This window comes from Podarcis liolepis (genome assembly GCF_965112155.1).
Source record: "Podarcis liolepis genome assembly, chromosome: 13".
Classification (NCBI taxonomy): domain Eukaryota; kingdom Metazoa; phylum Chordata; class Lepidosauria; order Squamata; family Lacertidae; genus Podarcis; species Podarcis liolepis.
In genome coordinates, this window is record NC_139573.1 from 39,318,856 (window position 1) to 39,337,714 (window position 18,859).

Sequence of the window (18,859 nt, forward strand, 5' to 3'; positions counted from 1 at the left end):
CACCACCAATCGTCTAAAGTTTAGCTTCCAAACTGACAGTTGGCTGCTTTCCAATGGCACCCCAAAATCTACCACATGAGGTAAGCCTTATACTAGGGCTGGACTAACAAATGCCCTCCCTCAAAGAGTCCTGTGCCGTCGCCCCCTGCCTCCACCCCCAATAAAGTTGCCATCTGTCCAGAATTTCTTTTTTTAAAAACTGGCCTCTAAACAACTGCATAAGCTGCAGAAGTCAACAGGTGACGTTTTTCCAGGGCCAAAAAACCCACCATCACCTGCTGAGTCCTGCAAACCAAACTGTTGTTTAGGACGCAGCTGCTGGGGTCGATAAATTGGCAGCCCTGCTTGTCAATCCAGTGTCTGGTTGTTTCACGTCCAGGCAAACCCTGATCTTTGGTTCTCTCGTACAACCTAGATTACAAATTATCCCACAAGCTCTAATCCTGCTTGGCTATCTGCCTCCAGCTTCCCTCCTCGGCCACAGCTCTAGGGTCCCCCCTATAGCCCTGTTCCTCTGCCTTTAACGCCAGCTGGGCATGCAGCAGCCGGCAGGTGAAGCCTGCATGTTCTTTGTCACCTCCTAATGCCTGCACATCAAATCAGAGCACAACATAGAAGCCGGTAATAATAATAATCAGTGCTTTTTTCTGGGGGTACAGAGGGATATGCATACCCCTAAACATTTTGTGGATCTAAGTTCGGCCTCTTGAGGGGCAGTATTTCAATAGAGTAGGAAATTGAGAGTACCCCTAAACATTTGTTTTTGGGAAAAAGCACTGATAATAATAAGAATTAATGGCTGCTTTGGTCTTTAGCCTGACAATACCTGCCTTTCGAAGGAGCCCTTAGAACAGGCATCCCCAACCGGCAGCCCTCCAGTTGTTTTGGCCTACAACTCCCATGATCCCTAGCTAAGAGGACCAGTGGTCAGGGATGATGGGAACTGTAGTCCAAAACATCTGGAGGGCCGAAGGTTGGGGATGCCTGCCTTAGAACATATTTCATTATCTGATGTTGAATTATAATGTTCAATTTCACATTGCTTACTGTGTACAGCTCTGGGTTGTTACCACCCCCATGTATATGTTTTGTAGCTCACCTTACTTCAATTGCAGGTGCTTCCACTCTTCTGCTTCCAAGGTGGGCAACACAGAGACTAAACTGGAGGAGTGGGGAGCTTTTTTTTTTTTAGCTCATTCCCTAGTAGAGAGCCTTCTGGAGTGGGAGGCACAAGAGGGAGATGGGTGGGGCCAGAGACAAAAGTGGGTGGAGCCAAGGCTGTGGGTCTTATCTTTGGCGCTGTGCGATTCATTCCTTCTATGCTCATATTTCCCAAAGAGGGTAATAATGCGGCAGCTAGACTGGTGACTGGAAGTGGCCGCCGAGACCATATAACACCTGAAAGACCGACATTGGCTCCCAATACGTTTCCAAGCACAATTCAAACTGTTGGTGCTGACCTTTAAAGCCCTAAATGGTCTCTGCTCAGTATACCTGAAGGAGCGTCTCCACCTCCATCAGTCAGCCAGACACTGAGGTCCAGCTCTGAGGGCCTTCTGGCGGTTCCATCCCCGTGAGAAGTGAAGCTACAGGGAACCAGGCAGAGGGCCTTCTTGGTAGTGGTGCCCTCCCTGTGGAATGCCCTCCCATCAGATGTCAAGGAAATAAACAGCTATCTGACATTTAGAAGACAGCTGAAGGTGGCCCTGTTTAGGGAAGTTTTTAATGTTTGATGTTTTATTCTACTTTTAATATTCTGTTGGGAGCTGCCCAGAGTGGCTGGGGAAACCCAGCCAGATGGACGGGGTATATTATTATTATTATTATTATTATTATTATTATTATTCCCCCTGGGCAGCGCTGGAACCATCCAGGGGCATTTGTCACATCAGGTGCAATTGAGAAGCATTGAATAAAAATATAAGGGTGGTGGAAGCATAAAGAAGAGAAGAAAATTTTGAAAAAACGTTCGTATATGTTTCATTTGTTGTGTAATGACGCTTACCGCCAGTTTGGGTTTCATTGCTGGACAGTGACAGCGTCTCCCCTGGATCCGATGGTTGTGCTGGAGTCAAGGGGTTTTCGATTTGAAGCTCCAAGGTGTCTTACTTACAAAACACTCACAAGGTGTCTTACTTACAAAACACTTTCTTTTGTGTTGTAGGACGTAGGTAGAAATACAGAACGCAAATATGTCACTGCGACTTTGTTTGCTTGCTTAAAGAAGTTGGATTTTAAGAGGGGGTGCTGAGTAGTGGGTTTCCCCCCTCCCCTGAAAGGAGGGGGGTAGGCGAAATAAGTTTGGCCTGCTAGTCAAAGCGGTGTCTCTCCAGCCCTCACCCTGCCAAGCAAGAGGCAGCCTCACCCAGGACAGCCCAAAAGTACCTGTGGAGAATGTGGAGCAGGGCAGGTGAACCATGTGGTCTGGGGAGGGGAAGTGTTGTTTGGGAGGGGTGCAGTCTGGGGAGATCCCCATGGGTCAAACAGAGGCTGCCACCTTTTTTATTATTATTTATTTATTTACGGCTATTAGCCCATAAAATATGTACATGCCACCACTACCCTATGGGCATGAGATTCCCCAGCCCTGCTTTAATGTCTGTATGTGTCTCTCTCTTCTCTCCCCCCCCTCCCCTCCCTTCTCTCTCTCCCTCTGCTGGAAAGCCTTTGCTAAGTGCCAACTGCCAAAGGATTCCTGGTCTGTAGCAATTCCTACCCCCCACTCAATGACTGTGTCTTTCCCGGACTAGGGCCTTTTCCTGGGGGTGTTAACAGCGACGGTTCGTGGACCTCTCCCATCAAGCTCAGGTTTTTGTCCCAGGCATCTTGGACATCCATCACGTTTCTCTTGTTCTACTCTCATTAATACATATGAATAGTTAACCCCTTACTCACTGTGCAACTGCACCTGCCTGTCTTCTCAGCCTGACACCTCCCCGCCCCTACCACTCCTGTGCATTTGACCCTTCCAGCCAAAATCGGGGAGGTTTTAATCCCTGTTGAACTTGTCTTTATGAGCAAAGAGTCTGCGTAGCATTTGATGGATGCATCCAGCTTTTTTTTGGAGGGGGGAAATTGTGGAGCATATTGCCAGGGTGGGGTGGGATGGCAGAGGGTTGTGGGTGGGGAAGAAGCAGTGGAAGATGGAGGACTGGCTACTGCCTGGTGGATTGTTTGCATTTGTGAGTGGCTGGAATCGCGTGTCTTGTTTTTTTACTAGCAACATGAGGGTGCTCCTTTCTGCGGGTGTGGCATGCTCAGAGGCCGGCACACTCCTGGCACAGCCTGTAAGCATGCCCACACAGAGCGGGCGTATTGTAGAGCTCTCCACAGGTCCCACATATACCACTGTTTATTTTGGAAGGGCTGTTGTAGCTCAGCGGTAGAGCATCTGCCTCGCGTGCAGGTGGTCTTGGGTTCGGTTCCTGACATCTCCAAGCAGCACAGAGAGAGACTCCTGCCTGAAACCCTGGAGAGCTGCTGCCGATCGGGGTAGACATCACTGATCTAGAAGCACCAATGGGTCACACTCGGTTTAAGGCTTCTTGTCCCTAAAATGGAATGTCTGAATGTGGACAAGCTGAGGGCACGGATCATTGCCAGCAGAGACTCCTAACTTTCGTTCGGGCGGAGAGCAGTGGGTCAAAGCGAGACACGTACGTTAGCAGAAATTGTCCCTGAGCAACGTTGTACATGCATGCTTCCCCATGGCTTCTGAAGATTGTTCCCCTCTAGCATTTTGTCTCAGAAACCAGTTGCTTTGAAAACAAAAGGAGGTTTCGGCCACAGAAGTGTGTGTCCAGGAGAAAGGGCTCAGAGGAATACTTATCGGAGCCCAGTTCCCTCACCACCATTGATTCCCAGGGACGGTGCTCGAATGAAACTTTCCTGAGCACCACCAAGCTGGAAAGGCAGCTTGTGAGAAGCATTTCCTTAGTAGAGAGAGAAATGGAGGGGAGGCGAAAGTAGCCTCTCCTCAGCACTTTCTCTACTCAAAATGCACAGCCTCCCAGGGCTACTTTTCATTTTTTTATTTTTTAAAGGGGCTCTATTGGTATAACAAAGGTATAGGTAATGGCTTGTGTGCCCCACATGTTCTTCCAATGCGTTGGGGGTGTCACCTGTACCCCTTTCCTGTGTCTGGACTGTACCATTGTAGATGGCAGCGAGGAGCTCACATGATGGAATGCTTATGAAAACCCAACAAATCGCCACACATGGTAAGTTCGATGTTGCGAAGAAGGATCCTAGCCTTCTTTCCCCACTGGATAGGCTAGTTTTCTTTGAGCATGAATGCATTGCTCTTAATGTGCAAGAGTGCATGCGGGAGCTTCCCATAATGTGCCGTTGACATGGCAGGGTCCAGACACAGTTTACGGCCTTATCTGCCGTTTCTAAGAACAAAGCCACAGAGCCCAGGCTTCTTTGGCGATTAGCAGGTCAACAGTGAGACTTTGTGCTCCACCAAGCCTGTTTGGACATTCCTGCCTTCCTTGTCATCGCAAGGAGGTGCTAGGTGGTAGCACATGCCCCAGACAGGGCCTTCCCCCTCTTTGCCAGGCTGTAGCTGGAATTTCAAAGACAAGTTCAACTCTGTCCCCCTGCCAGATTAATTGCTTCTCTCAGGCTCTTCTCTCTCTTCCCCCCACCCTTTGGCACTTAAAAGACGTTGCAAGAGAGGCTGCCCACACCTCGGCCGTGGCCTTGGAATGTTGCATCGTGGTGATTGCATCGTGAGTCGAGGGGGACCATCTGCATGGAGAAGAGGGGTGGTGGTGTCCGGTTTGGGGTCCCCCAATCTTCTCCACAAGGTTTCTGTGAATCGTGCCCTCTCTCACCTGGCCCTGCTTCTTCTCTCCACTAATGTCCTTCTGTGTGTTGGTTTGTGTCCATCCTCTCCATTAACCCAAGCCAGAATGTTTTGCTGATGCATCGGGACATCTGTTTTTCCCCTTCTGGTTGACCAGGAAAAGTTTGGGAAGAAGAAGATTGGCCCCATCTTCCTTGCAAAGAGAGTGGATCTGATTTTGGGGGGTGGGATTGGGTAGGAAACAAGGAGGGGATCTGGCCCTCTCTCTCCTGAACTTTCATGCCAATGGACAAGAAAAACGAAAAGGGCCAAATGAATTTGTGGTATTAGCAATTGTGTGAATTGTTTAAGAGTAAATATAGCAGATGGGGGAGCCCAGTCCTGAGCAGAATTCTGGCAGGGGAGCTTCAGAAATGGATTCTGCCCTTTCTCACTTGCTATTCACACAATTGCAAAATGTGTGACAGGTGTCACATTGAGTTGGCCTCCCAGTTTCACATGAATCCTTCTGCAGATAAATATACCAGCTCTTGCTGGACAGCACCACTTTAGGTTTCAAGGGCAAAGGAGTTCATGACTGACTTCCCCCCTCCATTTAAGAAAATTTATCTGCATATGAGGCGCTGGCGTGCCAGGCAGAAAAGCAGGCTAAAAAAAAAAAAAAAAAAAGCTTCTCTTTGGCAGTCAGTTTGGGGATTTCATAGTCTCTCATGATTTCTCTCTATGAGCAGATTAGCTCTTGCTTTGTCTAAAGCAACCTTTCCCAGGCTGGTGCCCTCCTCATGCTTTGAACTACAACTCCCATCAGTTTCGGCCAGCATGGCCAATGGTCCAGGATGATAGGACTCTGAACCCATTACACATCTCCTTGGCCACTGTGAGAGCAGAATGCTGGACTGGATGGGCCTTTGGTCTGATCCAGAAATGGTCCTTCTTATGTTCTGGCTGGTCAGAAGAATGGATAGTACTAAGGCTAGACAGAGCAATAGTCTGACTCAGTGTGAGGCAGCTTCAGATGCTCAGCGTTGGGATGATGCTGGTTGCTGGCATCTGATGTCTTGGACACCACTTTCACTACACACATATACACAGGCCACACCTGCTTGCTTTCTCCTGTACAGAGATCAGAGCAACAGAGTAAACTTACTACAGAGATGCTGCTGAATATCCCCCCACCCCATGGTACCCAATTTCCTCCCACCCCATCTTGGCAACAGTTAGACTCCATAGACTGACGTTACCACACTGCGAGTCTCTGCACATCCTCAAGACCACTTGCACATGAACTGGAGAATGCCCATTGCTGGAACTTGCCCAGCTCTGACCACCTTGTTCTGCCCATGGCACGACTTGGGAGTGTTATGCTCCATGCCCTCTGTGCAGGTGTTGCAAGGGGAGGGTTGCCTCAGTGGTGTTTGTGATTCTGCTTCTTTTCCTCCTTGCCCCACCCCTCCCCACAGCAGCCGGAAGAAGCCCCTGCGCCTGAGCTGTCCCCCGAGGCAGAGGAAGCAGAAAGCAGCGAGAACAAGGCCCAGCCCAAACGCCTGCATGTGTCGAACATCCCCTTCCGCTTCCGTGACCCGGACCTGCGGCAGATGTTTGGGGTGAGTCCTCTTTCCTGCTTCCCTCCAACCTGAGTCATGTCGTGTGATGCTTTTTGTATGCAGTGATGTTTAATTCATCCTCCTTGCGGGTCTCTAGAGTAGGGAAAGTTCAGGGCTTGGTCTGGAATGGGTGTGTAAGGGCCCTTCAGCATCAATGGGCTGCCCAACATTGCTGGATGTTGACACTGTGGTGCCAACCCCAGCACTTTGGTGGATTCAGAGGTCTGTGGTGGCATGGTCATATTGCAGGGGTGGCTGAATCCAGTGGCATAGCGTGGGGGAGGTTTCCCCAGGGGCGGTTTCCCCAGGTGCAAAATTGTTAGGGGCACAGAATTTCAACACCTGGTGCTGTGCTCTTCTGTTGCTGGGTTCCGTCAAAAATGGCTTCTCCATGCAAACCAGGAAGTGACCTCTTCAGACAACAGAACAGCTTTTCTTTTCTTATCTCTGCAGCTGCGATCTCCTGGGTGACGTGGATGCTGTTAGGCAGTTGAATGTGAATGCGTAGTCTGCTTCCTCCCCTCCACTGTGTGGCTTTGGGCACTGGCAACCCATGTTATGTCACTGGCTCAATATGTAGCCCTCTAGATACTGTTAGACTCCAACTTCCACCAGTCCCAGCTGCATGGCCAATGGCCAAGGGTGATGTGAGTTGTAGACCAACAAAATAGGGAAGGCCACTGTTGCCACATGGAATGCATAAGGAGATGCAGGTGCCATATTTCTGCTCAGGGAAAAGCTATGTATCCGGCCATGCTGGAGGATGGCTGAGTTGTAGGGGAAGCACTAAGTTTTGTATTAGACACTGTCATAAATTCATTACGCAGGGTTTCTAGGGCAACAGGCTGTGTATTCTCTATGTCAAAGACTGACTTTTCCCCTTTCCCCCCTAGCAATTTGGAAAGATCCTGGACGTGGAGATCATCTTTAATGAGCGTGGCTCCAAGGTATGGAAATGCTAGCTGCCAAGAAGGGGTGGAGAGGTGTGGGGACAAGAAAGCCAGGGTCTGCTGGGCAAAGCTGAGCAATTTCTATGCCAGGGATGGGAAACCTCTGCCCCTCCAGACATTGCTGGCTCGTAAATCCCATTGTTCCTGGCCACTGGCCTTGCTGATGGGAGTTGAAGTCCAACAGCATCTTGAGGGCCACAGCTTCCCCATCCCTAGCCGATGGTCTCACAAACACACTGTACAAGTGCAGGATTTGATGTTGATCAAGTGGCCAACTTGGTGCCTATGGGAAGCCCACAAGCAAAGCTAGAATGTGGTAGCACACTGTGTTGCCCTCTCCCCATTAGCAACTGGTATCTAGTAGCACACTGTCTCTGAACATGGAGGCTCCATATACCCCCTATGGCAGAGGAGCCACTGATAGCCGCCTACTCCACATTTCCCCCCCCCCCCAAGGTAAAGGTAAAGACACCCCTGACCATTAGATCCAGTCGTGACCGACTCTGGGGTTGCGGTGCTCATCTCACTTTATTGGCTAAGGGAGGCGGTGTACAGCTTCTGGGTCATGTGGTCAGCATGACTAAGCCGCTTCTGGCGAACCAGAACAGTGCACAGAAACGCCGTTTACCTTCTTGCCAGAGCAGTACCTATTTATCTACTTGCACTCTGACGTGCTTTCGAACTGCTAGGTTGGCAGGAGCAGGGACCAAACAACAGGAGCTCACCCCGTTGCGGGGATTCGAACCGCCAACCTTCTGATCAGCAAGTCCTAGGCTCTGTGGTTTAACCCACAGCGCCACCCGCGTCCCATTTAATCCCCCTAATCTCCCTTTAAAGCAGTGTTTCTCAAACTCCTTCTGTCCTCCATCTGGACGAGCAAGAGGCGTTAACAGAATCCAAGAACACATTCCAGCCAGGCAAAAACACTCAAGGGGAGAGGACAAAGCAGGGTGGGTAAGGGGTGTGCGGCCTGGAATTTCAAGGGCCAGGTAGATTATGAGAATCTTCTCCTTTTTTCCAAATTAATTTTTATTTGGTATTACAAATTAAAATTAACATTCAAAATCACAAATAAAAACAAATACACAAGATTCTCCCGAATCTTTGGACTTCCCTCCACCCCTCCGTGGGTTCCATACTTATCCTTTTCTACTGCATATTTTAAGTCACTCCAATTATTTGATTGTCCATTACAGGCATAGGCAAACCACAGGACCAGTGGTCAGAGATGATGGGAATTGTAGTCCCAAACATCTGGAGGGCCAGAGTTTTCCTATGCCGGGTCCATTATATCCAAAGTTCTTGTTACATTACAAGTGTTATTATTAGAGTCCTGCTAATGAATTCAGCTGTTTACAGTGGTCTTCCAAATACGAAATAAATCTTCCCCCATTCTTTGTTAAAATTTTGATCTTCCTGGTTTCTGATTTCCCCGGTCATTTTTGCCATCTCTGCGTAGTCCATCAACTTGGTCTGCCATTCCACTCTGGTAGGGACTTTGCCGTCTTTCCTTCGCTGGGCTAAAAGCATCCTGGCGGCATACTTACCTGGCAGGGGGGACACCATGATCATGAAGATCATGTCAGGAGTTCAGCCTGCTCTCGAGTAGGACCCTGGCAGAGACACATGCCCAACTGGCATGTTCTCTCCCTCCTGGTCGATCGTTCGGGAGCTTCATAAGCTTTTTTCAACTCAAACATCACAGCGACCGATGCCAACCGACACTGGCACACTTAGGGATCCGCAGAGTTTGTGCAGCATGCGCGTGACAGACCTCAGCAACTCAGCATTTTGGCTAATCTACTTTATTTATATATAAACATACACGGAGCACTGCAACATGGCTCCCTCTCTCTCTAGCATCAGACAGCAAAGAGAAAAAGAACAAAGGACAATAGTCCCATTTCATGGAACACAGTAACACAAACATCCTGTCTCCATCACTTCCCACTCTGTGGAGTCAAAACATACACCGTCATGTGATAGACAAAAATCCCATGACTGCAATCATGGAGCAGGAATTCTAACATCTGGTAGGGACCTTGCTGTCTTTCCATCGCTGGCCTAAAAGCATCCTGGTGGCATATTTACCAGGCAGGGGAGACACCATGATCATGAAGAATCTTCTCTCTTAGGGCTTTGGCTTTGTCACCTTTGAAAACAGTCAGGATGCTGACCGGGCGCGGGAGAAGCTGAACAGCAGCATTGTGGAAGGAAGGAAGATTGAGGTAAGAATTTACCGTGTCCTCAGCATAAATGCCTGTGTGCATTTCAGTACCCACATGCTATGAGCTCTTGCCTGGGAGCTTAAGCTGTTGGGAGGGGAAGATGCTCAGTCCCTAAAAAAAGGAGGTCTCTTGATCAGTGAATACCATGTATGCTAATAATGAACTAAATTTTCCGAGTGCTAGTCCTTGTACCATCCACATACAAAAGGGAAATATCAGTGGGGTTTTATTGCAGAGGTATATATATATATATAAACTTCTGGAGAATCCCCCACAGCCTTAGTTTTAAAAACAATTTTTAAAAACCACCCTATCTTTAGTAGTTGTTCTTTTGTTGTGAAGTGTTTTTAATGTTATTTTAGTCGAGTTTATGTAAACTGCCTTGGGACTCAGGCGCAGTGCCAGATTTACGTATAAGGTAAACAAGCTATAGCTTAGGGCTCCACTTTCTTGGGGGCCCCCCAAAAGTGTAAAGGAAAAAAACACTGGATGTCAATTTCCAAAATAAAAGATAAAAAACAAATAAAATAAAACCTGCACACAGCAACAGTGTTTTGTGTTGTGTAGGCTCCTATGATGTAAATAATGGGCCCCACCTGCTAGCCTGCTCCCTAAAATATCACTGGTTTGCTTATTTCTATATATTGGGTGCCTACATTCTTCATGTGCAAATGGCTTTAGATACGTATTAGGTCCATAAATTACCATATAGCATATATTCAACATAAAAAACAGCGACAATTTGTTGTTGGCAAAGGACAGCTGGACATATAAAGGGCCCCATTACCTGTAGTAGCTTAGGGCCTCATCAAACTTAAATCTGGCCCTGCTCATGCGGAAGGCAACTCCTTAAATAAATAAGGACTGAGCATGCTCAGTGCACGTGGAAGGACCAGAAAAAAACAAGTGAGGGGTAGAATGGAGTGGTTGGAACAGAAGCACCCCACGTGGCAGCAGTTTGCGTGTTCAGACCCAGAGACCTCCCCCCTAAATAACTTCATACATGACTAAATTTTTAGTTTTGGTTTTTGGCAGAATTTAGGCCACAACATTATTGAGTGGTTGCATAGGCTCTGGTTCGACGAGTTCCCTGCACTCTTGCAGGCAGCGCTGACCCAGGGCACCAGCATAAGGTCAGCCAAGGGTGAACACCTGGGAAGGTGAAAAGCTGGGTACAGACTCTGTTCACCACCCTGATGCCCCCCCTGGACTCAGGCACGGGCACAACCCCCTCACAGGGGTGGACCAAACCACCGAGTCCCTGGATTCCTTTAACGGAATACCCTTCACATAGGGATGGCGAGAGCGTTCCCCCATTCGTATCACCTGAACCAGTGCCTATCCACAACCTTACAAGTTGTGACGATTTGCTATGCGGCAGGAGAAACCCAAATGGCAACAGCCAATCAGCCAAGTGGGGAAATTCCTGCCATGCCCCTGTCCCAACGACAGATGACAGCATAGCAAGGTCAATCGCACAAAGCCCTAAAATTAGGGAGAGGTGGGCGGGTGTTTCGAATGCACGAGCCGAAAGAGGAAGCTCTGGGTCACGTTCATGGGTATAAATAGGTCCCTTGATCCATTTGGACTGCGGCCCATTGGTCAGATTGAACCCAACATCAAGGGAATTACCAATCAGGTGTTGTGGCAACCAATCAAACCCACCCACAACACACTGGGTCAGTCTCCAGGTCTCACCGCAACATGTGCCCTCTTTTAGGGAGGACACGATTTGCCACAGGCCCTGCTCTTCTCGTTTGCCCACCTGGCAGGATCCTGTTTAACTACGTGTGAATGTGCATATGTGCACATGTGAGAAACAGCTGGGGTGCTCAGATACTGGACAAGCCTTACCTGCATGAACCCCACTTCTGCACAATTATCAAAGGTGCAGAATCCCTGTCCTCACTTGCCTTTGAGCATGCCAGGAACACCACACAGGCACAAATAGGCCCTGTTTAGGGAAGCTTTTAATGTTTGATGTATTACAGTATTTTAATATTTTTTTGGAAGCCGCCCAGAGTGGCTGGGGAAGCCCAGCCAGATGGACGGGGTATAAATAATAAATTATTACACACACACACACACACACACACACACACACGAATCCACCTTAATTCAAACCCCTTAAGAGCCTTGTCAAAATCATCACTGTGTGGCTATCTATTTACTTGTCCCACTTCTTTGGAGAAAAAGAAGAAGAAGCTAACAGCAACTTGTTATGCATATGGCCTCACTTCCTGCTTCCTTCTCCCATCCAGGTCAACAACGCCACAGCCCGTTTAGTCACCAAGAAACCACCGGCGGCACCAGTGGTGAATGGTAGGTAGAAGCTGGAATAGAAATAGCAACAATAAATTTGGTTTATGATTCACTTGCCACATAGTAATTCTCCAAACAGCTTACATATTTTAAAGAACATTTTAAAAACAAAAAACCCCCACCAATACATAGGGGTAAGTACTATACAATAATCAGAGCCGTCTTTCCTATTGGGCTTACTGGCGCGTTGCACCAGGGCGCTGGCCTGTCAGGGGCGCCCCAGCGAGTGGGGGAGCTGCGCGGCTTTGCCGGCGGCCTCCCCTTTCCCTGCACGCCCGCCAGCTGTGCCCTGTCAACCATATGGCTGGTGGGTGTGCAGCTTGCCTCCCAAGCCTCCGTGGGAGGAGAGTAACTCTGGAAAATGGAGAGCGGGGGCCCGGAGGGGTCTTTGAACCATGGCGCCAGATATGCTTAAGGCAGCTCTGACAATAATCAAAATGCAGGATGCGGGTGGTGCTGTGGTCTAAACCTCTTGGGCTTGTCAGACAGAAGGTTGGCGGTTCGAATCTGCACAATGGGGTGAGCTCCCGTTGCTCTGTCCCAGCTCCGTTTGAAAGCACACCAGTGCAAGTAGATAAATAGGTACCGCTGCAGTGGGAAGGTAAACGGAGTTTCTGTGTGCTCTGGCTTCCGTTGTTCTGTTGCACCCAAAGCAGTTTAGTCATGCTGGCCACATGACCCAGAAAGCTGTCTGTGGACAAACGCCAGCTCCCTCAGCCTGAAAGCGAGATGAGCACCACAACCCCATAGTTGCCTTTGACTGGACTTAACCATCCAGGGGTCCTTTACCTTTTACCTTTACAATAATCAAACAACAGACAATAAAACAACAGCAAAACATATACAGTGGTACCTCGGGTTAAGAACTTAATTTGTTCTGGAGGTCTGTTCTTAACATGAAACTGTTCTTAACCTGAGGTACCACTTTAGCTAATGGGGCCTCCCGCTGCTGCTGCGCCGCAGAGACGATTTCTATTCTCATCCTGAAGGAAATTTCTTAGCCCAAGGTACTATTTCTGGGTTAGCGGAGTCTGTAACCTGAAGCGTCTGTACCCCGAGGTACCACTGTGACTTGTAAACAGCAAAATCATCATAACTGCTTCGTTAAGGATAGGGGCAAGACTACCTGAAAATAGTAATGAAGATGGGACAAGTTTTTTCTCTGAGCCTTTCCTTGTTTGTCTGTGTCCATTTAGGATGGAAGATCAATCCTATGGTTGGCGCTGTCTATGCCCCTGACTTGTACACAGGTAAATCCCCGTCTCTTTGCTATTACTTTCCCCTCCTAAACTTCCACCAAGTTCCACATTTCTGCCTTCCTTTCTCATTCACCACCTACCAAAGACCCCAAATCCTGTACGGATTTATTTAGGGCATTTGCTTGGAATCAAATAAGTTCTATTTTATGATCCCATTTACTTACAATCCCACACTGGACTGGCCCTTCCATGACTTAGAATGAGATTTCTGTGATCATTATAAAGCAATACTAAACAGTCATATGTATAATAATAATAATAGTGTCAGATGTATGCACCATTTGCCTCAGACTCCAAAATTTTGTGGGTTGGCTCTGTGCCTGTTCAGTGGACTTATCTAGCACCAAACCAGGATACAAGGTTTAGCATTTCTACCCCTGGAATTTTCTCGTTCGTTTGGGGTTCAAGGGGCTGAAGATCAGAGAGTTGTTTTCCTCTGCCATCCTGATTTGTGCACAGTGCTTCGCTGCTCTTTATTGTACCTCTAGGGAGGCTTCCCAGCTGAGTTGAAGCAGTCTGTGTTGTCAGGCTGACAGAGATCCAGCTGGAGCATGCAGGGTTTGGTCTTTTTTTTTTGAACGTGTATATGTATAATTTCCTAAGGCCTCAGGAGTATCAAGACTAGCATTTCTGAGGCGTCTCTCAGCTAGGGATGTGGGGAAATCTCATCAAAAACAGGAGCATCAATTGCTGCAGTTTGCTTGTTTGTGCTAACCTTGTGAGGTGCTAAAATCATGCAAGAATAATGCAACAGTTCTTGGCTATCTTTTTTTCTTTTTAGTCTGCAAACATTATGCAAATGTCAGTGTTTTTGACGTTCTCCTTTCATTGAAATCAGCTGCTTAATTCATTGTGCTAGTTTCAGCCACAGTGGAGAACGAGGGAATTGTTGGAAAAACCGGAACCGTAGAGGAAGAGAAACAGCCCCGATTGTGGCAAAAACAGGATGGGACAGGAGGGGTTGCCTCCTTATATCCTTAGATCCAACGCTGGCTGAAAATCTCAGTCGTGGCTGAAATTCTTTGGTGGCTTCTCAGAATCCTGTTCTAGGGTTTCCTCTGTCACTCTCCTTATTTGAAAAGCGCTTTGGGCCAGCCACTCCTCCTTTAAGTCACCCAGTTCCACTGAGCTCATGATCAAGTTTGCCTCCACCATTTCTGCCTCTAGTGGAATATGCACCCTCCATTATGGACAGAGCAAGCTCCAGCTGCCTAGACGCACTTCCTGGCCTTGGGGACATCTCTTTCTTATTAGGCAAAGTCCATAGAAGGCAAAGGGATGTGGGTGGCGCTGTGGGTTAAACCACAGAGCCTAGGGCTTGCTGATCGGAAGGTTGGCGGTCTGAATCCCTGCGACGGGTTGAGCTCCTGTTGCTCTGCCCCAGCTCCTGCCAACCTAGCAGTTTGAAAGCACAAAGTGCAAGTAAATAAATAGGTACCACTCCAGCGGGAAGGTAAACGGCGTTTCCGTGCGCTGCTCTGAAGCGGCTTAGTTATGCTGGCCACATGACCCGGAAGCTGTACGCTGCCTCCCTCAGCCAGCAACTGGACCTAATGGTCAGGGGTCCCTTTACCTTTACCTTTACCTTAGAAGGCCAAGAATGAGGGCAGGAAGTGCCACCTGAACAATCCTGGCACCACGTCATTTCCATTCCTGCTGCCCGACTTGAATGTGACTTTTATTGTGGAGGATATTTATTGTGGAGGATATTTAGCAAGCTGCTTTGAGAGCCTCCCGGGGCTATAAAGTGGGATATAAGTATTGGAAATAAACGCATTAATATCCTTCTCCCTCCCATCTAGTGGCGAGCATCCCTTACCCCATGATGGCACCAGCTGCCCTGGCATATCGTGGGGCTCTGCGAGGGCGTGGCCGAGCTGCCATCTATAACCCCATTCGAGCAGCTCCTGCCCCTTCTCCAGTTCCAGCCTATGGCAGGTGAGAGGCGGAGACTGTCCCGTTCGTTTTCATGGGGACAACTTCTATAGCCCTAAAAATAGGTCCTGAAGTCTGGAGGTTTTGCTAAAAGTCCCCCTAAAAATCTTTGCAACAAGCAAATATGTTTTTATTAAATAGGCACAAAGAAAGAGAGAAATGAGCCCAAGTCACTTGGGGACCAGGCCATTGCTGGTATTCGGCCCCTAGCAGATTACACCCGAGAGAATGTGGCCCTTAACAAGGAAAAAAGCTTTGTTATTTCTTTCCTCTGTTCATTTGGAATATTTTAAACTGCTCTTTATCATAATCAGTCTCATAGTGGAATATAAAACCTCAATCAAGTAAAACAGATGCAAATATAACAATCCACTGAATACAGGCATGACCAAACTTGGCCCTCCAGCTGTTTTGGGACTACAACTCCCATCATCCCTAGCTAACAGAACCAGTAGTCAGGGATGATGGGAATTGTAGTCCCAAAACAGCTGGAGGGCCAAGTTTGGCCATGCCTGACTTAATGGCAACAATGGGTAAAATGGACTTCTTGCAGTTAGGAAAGTAACTGGGAAATGCATTGAAAAGTGTGGAATGAATGGCTTAACAGGAAGACATATAAATATCCCGTGAAGAAATCTGAATGAATGCAGGCCGAATGCTCGTTGTCATATAACCTTCTCCTAAAAAAATTGGAAAGTACTTCTCCAAATTTCCTAATCCAGTTTGTCAATGAATCAATCAGTAAAAATTGAGGGAAATTTTATTAAGTTAATTATTAAGGGGAAGTTTGCACACAAATGTGTATGTTACTGAAAATAACATCCAAAAAATGCCTTATATTAGCAGAAACGGCTTGGAAAAATGCATACCATATATTAGGCACAAATGTGTGTGCTAGGAGAAATGTGCTTGAAAACACTTTTTTGGGTAGGGGGAAATAGATATTTTTTAATGCATGACAATATGCAGAAATGGGGCAAACTGAATTTAAGAATAGAACAATAAAAAACTAAGAAAGACCCAGATTGACAGATTTATCATCCCCTGTTGATAAGATGGCCAAGGTAGAGGACCATCTGTGCTGATTTTCTTTTTCTTTTCCCACCTAGTGTGCTCTATCCAGACAGTCTGTACGGCTCTGACCTCTACGTAAGTCTTTACCTGGGTTTCTTTGGGTTTTAGGGTTCAAAGGTCCTGGGCATGTGCTGGCACCAGTTACCTGAGAGTAGAGAAAACAGAGTGGGTTGGGGACTGGCTTCATGGGTTTTGCAAGGCAAAGGTCAATGTTGTTCTTTGGGGGGGGGATCTCTCAGGGCAGGTGAGCTAGCAAAATAGTGCTGCAAAACTGGCAGTACCCACAAAATTGGGTAGAACGAAGGATTGCCTTGAAAACAAGATGGCATGAGAAATGAGGAACATGAGGATCTTCCTTTTAGAGGCAAGAGCTTTGGTCCATCTGCTGTCTACTGGCAGTGGTTCTCCAAGGTTTCAGGCAGGGGAACTTGGCACCTCTGCGTACAAAACAGATGGTTTCCCCCTGAGCTACAGCTCTTCCTCTAAGGCTGGGGCAGTGGGGAGGTATGGGTGGGATGAAGGAAAAGGGCATTGAGCCATGTGCAAGTCTGGGTGATCCAGCATGAGAATTGCTCCTGATTTGGGGGTTTCATGTGGGCCTGAAAGAGTGGGACTCCATCCTTTAAGACTGTATTTTATCTATTGAAGAGCCGTCCAGAGACTGCATTTTGTTGGGTGGCCATGCACGTGTAGTTAATAAATTAACAGTAATAACAAATAGAGTGTCATGTACTGTAGAGGTTTTGTGAACTAACATCACGCATAAGACTGTGTGCACAGCGTAGACCTCATGCAAACATCTGGTGGCTAGGCAGGTCTCCAAAATGCAAAATCAGTGCACTAGTGGATGGCCCAGGGGCAAAGTTCTTGCGTAAGAAGAAGCAGAAAAGAGGCATGGGTTCTTTGTGGGTCAAACTGCGAGGTGAGTTCCAGTGGCCGCTCTTGATCACGATTCAGAAAGGGGGGAAGAAGGTGCATGGAGGAAGACTTTTGTTTTCTTTTGAAGAACTGGAGACGGGGCGGCCTTCAAGAATCATGCACGATGGGCTATTGAATTGAATTGAATCTTTGAATTGCAGGGTTATCCTGCAGCTTACAGAGTGGCCCAGACGCCTGCAGCTGCAGCAACAGCAACAGCTTATAGCGATGGGTAAGTTTGAGACAGATTGTGTGCCTTGTCCAATGACCCTAGAGCATGGGTAGGCAAACTAAGGCCCAGGGCCGGAGCCGGCCCAATCACCTTCTCAATCCGGCCTGCAGACTCATGTTTTTACATGAGTAGTTATCTCCAGCTTGGACTACTGCAATGCGCTCTTTGTGGGGCTACCTTTGAAGGTGACCCAGAAACTACAACTAATCCAGAATGCAGCAGCTAGACTGGTGACTGAGACCACATAACACCGGTCTAGAAAGACCTACATTGGCTCCCAGTACGTTTCCGAGCACAGTTCAAAATGTTGGTGTTGACATGTAAAGCCCGAAATGGCCTTGGCCCAGTATACCTGAAGGAGCGTCTCCCCCTCCATTGTTCTGCCCGGATGCTGAGGTCCAGCTCCGAGGGCCTTCTGGCGGTTCCCTCACTGCCAGAAGCAAAGCTACAGGGAACCAGGCAGAGGGCCTTCTCGGTAGTGGCGTCTGCCCTGTGGAACGCCCTCCCACCAGATATCAAAGAGAAAAACTACCACCTGACATTTAGAAGACATCTGAAGGCAGCCCTGTTCAGGGAAGTTTTTAATTTGTGACATTTTAATGTATTTGTAATCTTTGTTGGAAGCCACCCAGAGTGGCTGGGGAAACCCAGCCAGATGGGCGGGGTACAAATAAATCATCATCATCATCATCATCATCATCATCATCTCTGGGTTATTTGTGGGGCATAGGAATTTGTTCATTTCCCCCCCCCCAAAATATAGTCCAGCCTCCCACAAGGTCTGAGGGACAGTGGACCGGCCCCCTGCTGAAAAGGTTTGCTGATAATCTTAGAGGCTTAGAGGCTTATCTGATTATCTCCTTTCTCGGGTCTTTTGCTTCACAGGTATGGACGGGTCTACACTACCGCCGACCCCTATCACCACACCGTGACCCCCGCCTATGGAGTCGGTGCTATGGTGAGTCACTGCGTTAATGGCCAGGCATATTGCGTCCCCATCACAGAATCACAAAGCATGGAAGACCATGTGTGCGCAATCACCTGCTGCAAGGCAGGAGCAGCTCAGGCGATTTAGTTCCCAGCAATGTAAGCTTTGAGCAGGCAGAGTGGAGGAAGTTGCTTCAAAAGCAGCAGTTTAGCTTCAGAAGATAAATGCAAGTGAGGCATTTATCCCATGGGGCTGAGCTGGCTTTTTGGTGGCTCCTTCATAAAAAGGTTGGGAAATGTCTGCCTGTTTGGAGTGAGGGCTGTGCTTTCTGAATTGGCTTTATTTGCCCTTGATGATGTCAGCCTGCAGCCAAACTGGTTATGCAGAATTGCAGTATTGTTCCATTTACTGCCTGTACTGTGATTCAGTCGTTGCCCATGTGACTAACAGAGGACAAGGAGGAAGACGTAGTGATTAGAAGATTGTGTCTAGCTGCAACAGGGTAAATAATGAGCTGGATCCATGTTTGTTGCAGGTAGTTCCTGATGAAATCTGTGGGACTTTGAAGTCATGACTAACTAGTCCCACTGATGTCAACG

The 18,859-nt window shown here is 47.9% G+C and overlaps 2 protein-coding genes across 5 annotated transcripts in view; both read left to right on the top strand.

Moving 5' to 3' along the window:
- The window catches only part of JOSD2 (Josephin domain containing 2), a 67,563-nt gene that overhangs the window by 43,275 nt on the left and 5,429 nt on the right, over positions 1-18,859 (top strand). The window lies entirely within an intron of this gene.
- Positions 1-18,859, top strand: part of LOC310690689 (RNA binding protein fox-1 homolog 1-like) — a 40,541-nt gene that overhangs the window by 16,253 nt on the left and 5,429 nt on the right. For 2 of the 4 annotated variants that reach the window (XM_083470165.1, XM_083470167.1), the window contains exons 3-11: positions 6,271-6,414; positions 7,308-7,361; positions 9,500-9,592; positions 11,854-11,914; positions 13,111-13,164; positions 14,976-15,111; positions 16,218-16,257; positions 17,262-17,332; positions 18,218-18,290. In XM_083470165.1, the coding sequence (XP_083326291.1) occupies positions 6,271-6,414; positions 7,308-7,361; positions 9,500-9,592; positions 11,854-11,914; positions 13,111-13,164; positions 14,976-15,111; positions 16,218-16,257; positions 17,262-17,332; positions 18,218-18,290 (726 nt within the window). The remainder of the gene's footprint in view (positions 1-6,270; positions 6,415-7,307; positions 7,362-9,499; positions 9,593-11,853; positions 11,915-13,110; positions 13,165-14,975; positions 15,112-16,217; positions 16,258-17,261; positions 17,333-18,217; positions 18,291-18,859) is intronic. The other 2 variants (XM_083470166.1, XM_083470168.1) reach the window with 1 other exon arrangement.